This window comes from Apis laboriosa, unplaced genomic scaffold (genome assembly GCF_014066325.1).
Source record: "Apis laboriosa isolate Shangri-la unplaced genomic scaffold, ASM1406632v1 scaffold40_cov151, whole genome shotgun sequence".
Lineage (NCBI taxonomy): Eukaryota > Metazoa > Arthropoda > Insecta > Hymenoptera > Apidae > Apis > Apis laboriosa.
Genome location: NW_025223180.1, coordinates 1 through 9,099, shown reverse-complemented (window position 1 = coordinate 9,099; position 9,099 = coordinate 1). Strand labels below are relative to the sequence as shown.

Genomic DNA, 9,099 nt, shown 5'->3' with positions numbered 1-9,099 from the left:
ATATATATATATATATATATAAATGTAAATATATACGATAAGATACATATATTTAATCTATAATGTAAAGGCAAGTAATGTTGTAATATGATACTGGTGGTACGTATGGCGCATAAAATTATTTATAACTTGATAAATAAATCACAATCGATATTTTTGCATATCAATTTTTGTATTCGTTTCGATATATAATTTCAATCGTTTAAAGATGTTAAAGATTAATGTAAAATAATATACATTAACACTCCGTATCTAAAAAAAAATGTGATTATTTAAATATATAACGAAAGAAATAAAATAAATTAATGCTTTGCGTATAGTGTACACGTATATGTACATATACGTAATTTTATTACATATATTATATATAACATATGTAACAAGTGTTTTACTATATATATTATTATTATCATATATATACATGTATTATACATATTAAATAATTCTATTTTTTTATATCATTGATTTATATCATTGATTTTTTAATATATAAAGAATTTATTTCAAATAGGAAATTCTTACCACTTCATCGCATCTTTTTGCGTTTTTTTTTATTTTTCTAAAATTTAATGTATCTATCGTTACATTTAAATTCTGTAATTTTGAATTTACAAAAAAATATTTGAAATTTTTATGGGAATGAAAAACTAATATTTACACATTGTCATTATATTTAGCTGCTTAATTTTTATTTATAAAGTTACATAAAATAGTTAATGTACACAGAAATGGTGTTTAGCATTAAGAGCGTATTCAGAGTGCCATTTTTATAAAAATCTATAATATATCAAGAATAAGTCGAAAAAATTTATTAATCGTTATTTTCAATTAAAATTAAATTTTTTTTTATCACAAACAAAAAAAAATCCATCTTTTATAACGTCAAGTTTTGTGAAATTATTATGTATAATAACAACGAAAAATGATACTAGGTATATTTCTCAAGCGGGAATTTTATAAAATCTCAAAATTAATAGTATTACCTATATAACTTTGCTTAACAGACAACATATAATCGATCTCTCGTAACTATTTAATAAAAAATCCTCGGATATGGAACTTTTCTCATTTATTTGACCTCTTGAACACGCAATATTAATTTGGCATCATCTCGAGACATCCGAGGATACGTACAAGTGACGTCGAGCGTTCGATCGTTCAACGTTTAAATAGTGCATTTTGAAACAAAGTTCATAAAATTATAATTATACATATATTATAAAAATAATATTTTAAATTGTAAAAGAGTAAATAATTTTTGAATGTTATATTTGTCGTGTGAGAAGTTTGAGTTTTAATATATTTCGATACAAATTTTTTTTTCCGTATAACATGTACCGTAATTAATGTTAAGCGTAGTGGAAATATTAATTATAATTGCCCAAGATTATTATACCAGAGATCAAAAGATTTAGCCGGTTAGATATTATTATTCTGCCTATATTCATTTTTATTCATTTTCTTCAAATTTTTCAAATTGTCTCTTTTATATAAAATAAAACATTTCTCCGTAACGTATTTCAGAATTTTAACCGTTAATGATTTTTCTACCGACTAGATCTTTCAGCTTCTAGCAAAATTAACGTAATTTATTCTACACTGTCAACAATAGCAGTATCGTCAAGAGTATGCAGCCAGTTAAAAATCATCATATTTCTTTCGTATTTGGATAATTGATTTCCACGTTCTCTTTCAACATCTTTAATGGTTAAAGCATGATTTCGTTCCTTTTGTCCTAATAACGAAGATCCAGTAGTTCCTGTCGTTCCAGGGACCAGTAACGTAGTTCCGGAAGTTGTTTGCGCTGCACTTGCCACAACCTCCAATTGATCTAAATTAAATTCGCTTTGCGAAAGCCGCTCCAAAGCGCGATATGTTGTTAATAATCTAAAAATTATAATAAATCGGATATTAATCCGTTAATCTAAATAATAAAAATTTACATTGCATTTGACGTTCAAATATCATAAATTAATTTTAAATATATAAAATTAGAATAAAATTAGATCTTAACGTCATACTTTAAGACAACGCTCGCATACGACACGCAATATTGAACAATATTTATTTTATCTTTTTACTAATTTTACTTTTTTCGCTTTATGAAAACAAACTTTAACTTCAACAAACAATTTAATAAAATATACAATTAAATAAATTCGGACTAACCTTCGGCGTATATAATTTTGGCGAACCTTTTTATTGACAGATCTAACGAAATCAGCTCCTGTGAAAGGTATCGGTGGATGCGATGCAACAGGAGGTTGTTGAGCCGATTGAGAGGCGGAAGTTTGTTGTTGCTGCTGTTCTTGCATAGCTCCACCATGAGGACTAGGAAGTTGTGACGTATTCGCAACTGGTTCACCAACCGCAACCCACGTACTACACGATCTCGAAGCATGATCAAGCCGTGCATGTTCCAAAAGCAAAGTGTTTCTTTGGGCAGTGTTGAGAGCCAATGTGGATACAGCTGCTCGTAAACCGTTCGGGCCCAATATATCCGGACTTGGCAGTTGAGATACGTCACTCGTGCTAAAACTTTTACGAAGACCAAGTGCCGATGAAAGTACACCACAACTACGAATTAATTCATTTTCTTCCTCAAACCAAAGAATTTCTGGTATATCGGCTGGCCTAAAAAGGTTAGAACAAATATTGGAAATTTAAACAAAATACAATAATTTTTAGAATAATTTTCTCAAACTTTTATATTTTTATATTTTTAAAATCCCGTAAAATTAATCGAACGTTTCATATATAAAATCTTGTTATTTCTATCGCACAAACAATTAATTTTCCATCATGTTTATCGCAATACAGCATTTTTCTTTTTATTCGAATTTCAATAAGGCGTATCGATTCCTATATGTACGTACAACGTTAGGTCGATCCTTTACATAAAAAAAAAAAAAAAAAAAAAAAAATAGAAAAAATAATATAACGCTTTTCTTACACAGGATATTAATATACATATATTCGCGAAATACTTTCAAAGCATTCTCGATACTACAGAAGACAACAACAAAAACAAGTTTAAAAATTGATATATAAAAACATCGGTTAAGACTTATTTATTATAATACATACCTGTTACTTTGGATCTGACGAGAATCAGGTTTCGGTGATGGGCCACGACCAGTTAGATGTACATCGGTATACGATTTAAAAGTAACCAGTCTATTAACCCCTCGCAACTCGCTCGCTATCGAAGATACGCTAAATAGAGAAAGGTCAGTTGTAACACTCTCATGACTGGGAGAACGCAACATTCGTGGTGTAACTTGGAGCGCTGGACACTGCGTATCCGTTAAGCTATTACAGCATTGCGTAGAAGCAGGCGGTGGTATCGGCGATGCCGGTTTCGCTTTACTTTCGGACATTTTTCTATCTTTCAATATCTTTTCAACTGTTGGAACTTTTTTCGTAAAATATGAAAAATTTTATATTATTATGTTCATCGTTCGTCGTCATTCTTAACTCAATGTCACAGTTCTTCATAATTTCTTAATGATTTTTCTTTCCAATTTTTATTTAATTTAATATCAGTAAAATCGAATTCTTCATCAACTTTGAATCTTCAAAATTTCATTACAACACATATCTCCATTGTTTTCGGAGTCATAAATCGTTCTTTCAATATTTGACATTGAAAAATAGTTTTCAAACAATTATCGATTTCCAAACACTTTTATATAGTTTCGCAACATTACTAGAATTAATATTATATCACGTTTGAATCATTAAACAAATTAATTTCAGATTCTTTTCCATACCGCATTCGAACAGCGATCCGATTCTTTAACACGGACATATTTTATGATATTTTTACATATTATTTATCATATTTATAATTATCCTTTAAAACGAAGAAGAGTCGTCTCATTTTAAAAGAACGACAGATCTGCAATTACCTCGCAACATACACACGTATATGCTTTCTTAGATGTTGCTCCGATAATTTTCAGCGTTCTCTATGGACGCGTTTCTCGTTCTTTCCTTCTTGTACTTCTTGTTCAATCTTCGATAAACGAGAATAAACACGCGAACGAACGACGCAAACACGAGAAAAACGAGTTTAAGATTTATAATTATATAAACAGATTCGAAATATAAAAGGATCGAACGATGATTACTTCTTCCGGGCTATGGTCGGCGGTCAAGTCGAGGTCGCTCACTGCACAGGCGTCGATCGATAGAAACAAGGAAAGCCACCCTTGCAAACTCTATATCAATGACACGGAACATACAATGTACAATTTGATTATGTCGCGTTCTTAAAATGTTAAATTTCGATGTAATCGTCAAAAGAAAGGAGGGGAAGGAGGAGAGAAGAGATAACACAGCACAAACGCAAGATATCAACGGATTAATAATAACGTTATTTTATCTTTCAAACGTAATCGGTATTACGATTATCGACTCTACTTATTTTTGCACGTTCCTCTATATCCACATTATCCATCTCGTCGGAAATTATAGTCAAATTCGGATTTAAATATAGGTATACGACATTGTATTCTTTATTTTCAATATATTTGTATACGAACAATAGTTTCTTTACTCATTTATCGATCGTATCACAAGTCACGAGACTTTCCGTACACGCGTAAATTCGTATAATTGGATAATTATCGTTTCAACGATATCATTGAACGATCGTCAAATCGAAAAAGATAAACGATACGTATATACGCGACACGCGATGCGTAACACGTCGTATCGAAACGAATATACCTATATATCCGTATCAATGATGTTTTTATACAAAATCGAAACAACGGTACATTACGCAACAAAAGGATAATTTTTTTTTTCGAGGTAAATATTCTCGTAAAATTTCAATTTCGAATTTTAATCTCTTATCTTTTTTTTTTTTTTTTTTTCAATGAAATAGGATTCGCGCAAAATGGTGCGAAATCGCCGTTTCAATTCAATCAAGTTGGAAAATTTTTGAACGATTTTTTTAAATATACGAATATATCGTTTAGTTCGTCCGTTCGCACGATACTTTGATACCGATGATTTATTAATTATTAAACAATAATTTGTGCAAGTATTTATTTAATACTTTAAATCATGCACGCAACACTCATTAATAATAACGTCAAAATACTTGGCAAAAGAATCGAATAAAGCTTTCAAAAGTTTTTCAATAAACGAATAAGATAACAAAGAGCAAAGTATCAGATATTATAATCGGATATAAACAGGAGAAAAACCTTAGGAGCTATCTTTAATAATTAATTATTTTATTTACATTTTTTACTTACATTATTCGAAATTTTTACACGAAATTCTTATTTAACGATCAAAGAAATATACGATCCTTCATTTATTTCTTCATTAAATTTATAAAAAAAATTCGTATACAAAATATTTAATATCAATTCTGAATAAATATATATAATCTATTCATTTAATTTTATTAATTTTTGCTAGTTCAATAGTTATAATTTATTTTATAATTGATTCAAATAAATAATCTCGCAAAATTTATACATTTATTTATATTCGATAAAAAAATATTTATATCAATTGAACTTAATTCGAGGAATATAAAGCAACCTTCTACGATCAACAATATCATCCAAAGAATTTAAGTCTGGTAAAACCGATGGTAATTGAAAATGAACATTGGTCCACATCGTTCGAGTAGAATTTCCAACCAGAGACCATTCTTTAATATTTTGCACGGGAGTATAATAAGTTTCCGTTGTCGTGGAATATCCTGGATAATACGGATCATATTCTAATTCATTCGGTATTAAAGGTTTCAAAGATAACGTTAAAGCGTACACGGGTAATTCAGTAGTAGCCAAGGCGATATTCGCCGTCGCAGTACTGGCCGTAGTAGGAAGAATTTTTGTATTTCTTTGAATAGATTTCAACGTTTCCAAATATGGATAATTTCTATAATTTATAGAAGATAATTTCAAAAAATGATCAGCATTCTTGACAGGTTGATAATCCTTTACATTATTCTCTCGAGTTCGAATATTTTGAGATAACGTATTCGAAGACACTTTTAGGAGATTGTACACAGCATCGTTCATTTTTTGTTGCGAATAATTTCTTTGGTTAAGCGTGGATTTCTCATTACGTTTATCCTCGTCGTAAAAACTTTGGATCCGAATAGAAAAACTTTCATTTTTCTTTAAACCATTTTTATCATATTCACCAATCGTATAACGCGTTCCAGTACTCGTCTCAGAATTAGTAGTGATTACATTATTATAATTCGACGGATAAAATGAATCAATCGCTTTATCTTCAGTAGTTTTATCTAGATTTTTGAGTGGTCGGTCAGAATTAGAGATAAATTTATATCCCACTTCGTTGTTCGTTTTCATCAATTGCGTCACAGGGAAAGAAGGAAAAAGAGATCGACCCTTATCTTTTGGATAAGAAGAATCATCATCCTTGGTTTCCTCGGGTTTTTCATTATATTGTTTCAGAGCAGAGCGTGAAATACTTTTTTCACAACGCACAAGATGAGCATGATCGCATATCAAGGCATCTTGTCGAAAAGCAGTCTCTTCCGGGCAATGATAAGTAAATTTATTCCCATATTCATCACAGGTATAATATATTTTACAACTAGCATCCGTATCAGCATAAAACCCAGCAGTTCGGTTCAAGCACGAGAAATTCACCTTTACAGAGTTTACAATATCCTGAAAAACATAAAAGTTAAAATTACAATCAATTAATCTTTATTTATTAAAATATCATTTATAAAATTAATACTTATTACACTCATCCTATATATTTTATACGTTTTATACGTTCAGCACAGGTATAATATAAATTCTGCATTTCACAAATTTTCATTATTATACCAAGCAAATTATTACAGTTATCACAATTCTCAATTCTTACAGAGATAAGAAATCACAATCAAATCATAATTTTTTTCTTCTCAGCAGGAAATAACATTTTGCTCAATAAAAAAATATTAAAAACTGAAAATGCTTAAAAGTTTGCCAATAAGTTTTATAAATATTCGATTAAATTTTACGTGGAATCAACATATCACGTACGTACATAGCGAAGATAATAAAAATTATACGCATTTCTCTATACGAGATACAGCTACGAGACACAACATAGATTTCAGGAAGAAAAAAAAACGAAAATATCAAAAAATTAATACATTTCTAAATATTCATATTAAATTAAATACTTTCGCGTTAAAAAATTCAGTGTACATTACATTTTACATAGCATCTTTATTACGAAAAATAAAGAAAACAGTTAAATCATATATAGTTCAAAATATCACATCATAACAAATATTTAAAATGTATTTTAGAAACTTTACTCGAGACACGTATTCACTCATTTTTTATCAAAAATCTTAATTATAAAATATAAATTAAGAAACAGAATCATCTTTTTTTAACTTTTCGAAGAAACAATGTTTCTTCGTCGATCGAAATTTTGACGATAAAAAATAACAACGATGCAAAACAAATTCAAGAAAGTTTATTTTACGACCTAACCAATATTTTTATTACTTACGAATATCTCGGACTGAATACACAGAATAAACATCGCGCAACGAAAAATAATTTTCCAAATCCATACGAAACGTATCATTTTCATAATTATATGAATCAAAATAATATATCTTTGAGAGAAATTAAAGTGAAAACAACAATTTATCTTCACAAATACCAACGTTTACACATCTACGGACATATCGGAAACTCGTGAGAAAACGAAGGATATAAGACTAACCTCCGAGTCATAGACGAGATAGAGAATAGAAGTAACATTCGATAGAATTTTTTGTATCGTTCATCGCTGAAAAGAAGTTTCAGGCTTGCGAGGCAGCACAGAAGCAAGAGGGTCCTTCGCTAAGACTCGTATTCGACATTAGTCGAATTTAACGCGTTTAACTTCTTAAGAACAAACGATCAGATCTTCGATGGATCATAGATCGGATATACTATAGATAGGCCGATGCAACAAAACGTTATCGGGTACTCGACTACTATACGAAACGCGTCATTTTATTAATATAACGAGAACCGTTGAAACATCCGGATAAGCAGCATTCGATGCAATAACGTTTGTGCACGAAACTTGGAATCGAAAATCGTTCAACAACATCTCAAAAATTAATAAATATTCGTATATTAATAAGCTAAAATTTCACGCTTAAGATTTCCTGCCTTTTTTCTCCATTAATTCACAATTTCGTTTCCACCGGTATCATCCCGAACGTGCTAATTTCTTTTTCTTTTTTCAAATTTATTACGTTATATTTTCGTTTTTTCTCTTTCATTTTTATTTTTGGAATTCGATTTACGACCGAATTCGAATACGATTAAATGATATTTTAATTTTAATTCTCGATATCTTAATATTCGAAATGTAAGAGAAAAAGAAAAAAATATGCAAATTAAAAACGAAATAAAGGAAAGGAATCGAATAATTCGAAATTTTTGTTTTATTTATCGATTTTAATGATTATATTTTTTTTTTTTTCAATCTCTAAGTATTTATCGGTTAAAGAATTATTTTTTTTTTTTTTTACGTTTCGACTCGTTTCGTTCTTCATTTTATCGTATCCTCGTATTCGATAAATACTTAATTCTCCTTTTCATCGATTTATGTATTAATAATTATATTCTTACACTTCCATACTTTATTTACTTAACAATTATTCATAATATCTTTAATATTTAATTTTTTAATTTTTAATATTTTATTTAACATAACGTACATCGATATCGATAATTTTCATTCGGAGAGCAGAAACGAAAACATCCGTCCCGTTCCGTGTTCGGAAACCGACCACGTTTAATCGACACACACAACAACAATCGACGCGATTCACATTCGCTATAATATTAATATTCATTTCATTTCATTAATTTATCAATTATTATCACGATGCTTCTTTTTTTTTCGTTCTTACGTTACGTTTATAAATTTTTAATTTTAATATTTTTCGTTTCTCGAATAGTCTAATTTTTTTTTCATTATTAATTTATAAGATTTATAAAAAGGTTCAACGACATTTTTTCTTTATCTTTTCTTTTCTTTTAACTTTTTAATCATTTTTGTTGAATTATCGTTCGAATTATCAAT

General features: G+C 29.1%; 2 protein-coding genes across 4 annotated transcripts; both read right to left on the bottom strand.

The window, feature by feature from the left end:
* Window positions 1-683: 683 nt before the first annotated feature.
* Window positions 684-4,805, bottom strand: LOC122715765. Of its 2 annotated transcripts, none has more exons than XM_043938201.1 (3): window positions 3,088-4,805; window positions 2,170-2,538; window positions 684-1,887 (listed from the first exon to the last, which is right to left on the bottom strand). In XM_043938201.1, exons 1-3 carry the CDS (start codon window positions 3,378-3,380, stop codon window positions 1,590-1,592), a joined length of 960 nt encoding a protein of 319 aa, XP_043794136.1. In that variant the 5' UTR covers window positions 3,381-4,805; the 3' UTR covers window positions 684-1,589. The 2 variants fall into 2 exon arrangements, with proteins under 2 accessions (XP_043794136.1, XP_043794135.1); XM_043938200.1 differs by having other exon boundaries at window positions 2,170-2,634; window positions 3,088-4,794.
* A 621-nt stretch (window positions 4,806-5,426) lies between these two features.
* On the bottom strand, window positions 5,427-7,709 carry LOC122715830. 2 transcript variants are annotated; one of them, XM_043938332.1, is made up of 2 exons: window positions 7,522-7,709; window positions 5,427-6,674 (listed from the first exon to the last, which is right to left on the bottom strand). In XM_043938332.1, exons 1-2 carry the CDS (start codon window positions 7,603-7,605, stop codon window positions 5,532-5,534), a joined length of 1,227 nt encoding a protein of 408 aa, XP_043794267.1. In that variant the 5' UTR covers window positions 7,606-7,709; the 3' UTR covers window positions 5,427-5,531. The 2 variants fall into 2 exon arrangements, with proteins under 2 accessions (XP_043794267.1, XP_043794269.1); XM_043938334.1 differs by lacking the exon at window positions 7,522-7,709 and adding an exon at window positions 6,755-7,447.
* Window positions 7,710-9,099: the final 1,390 nt, after the last annotated feature.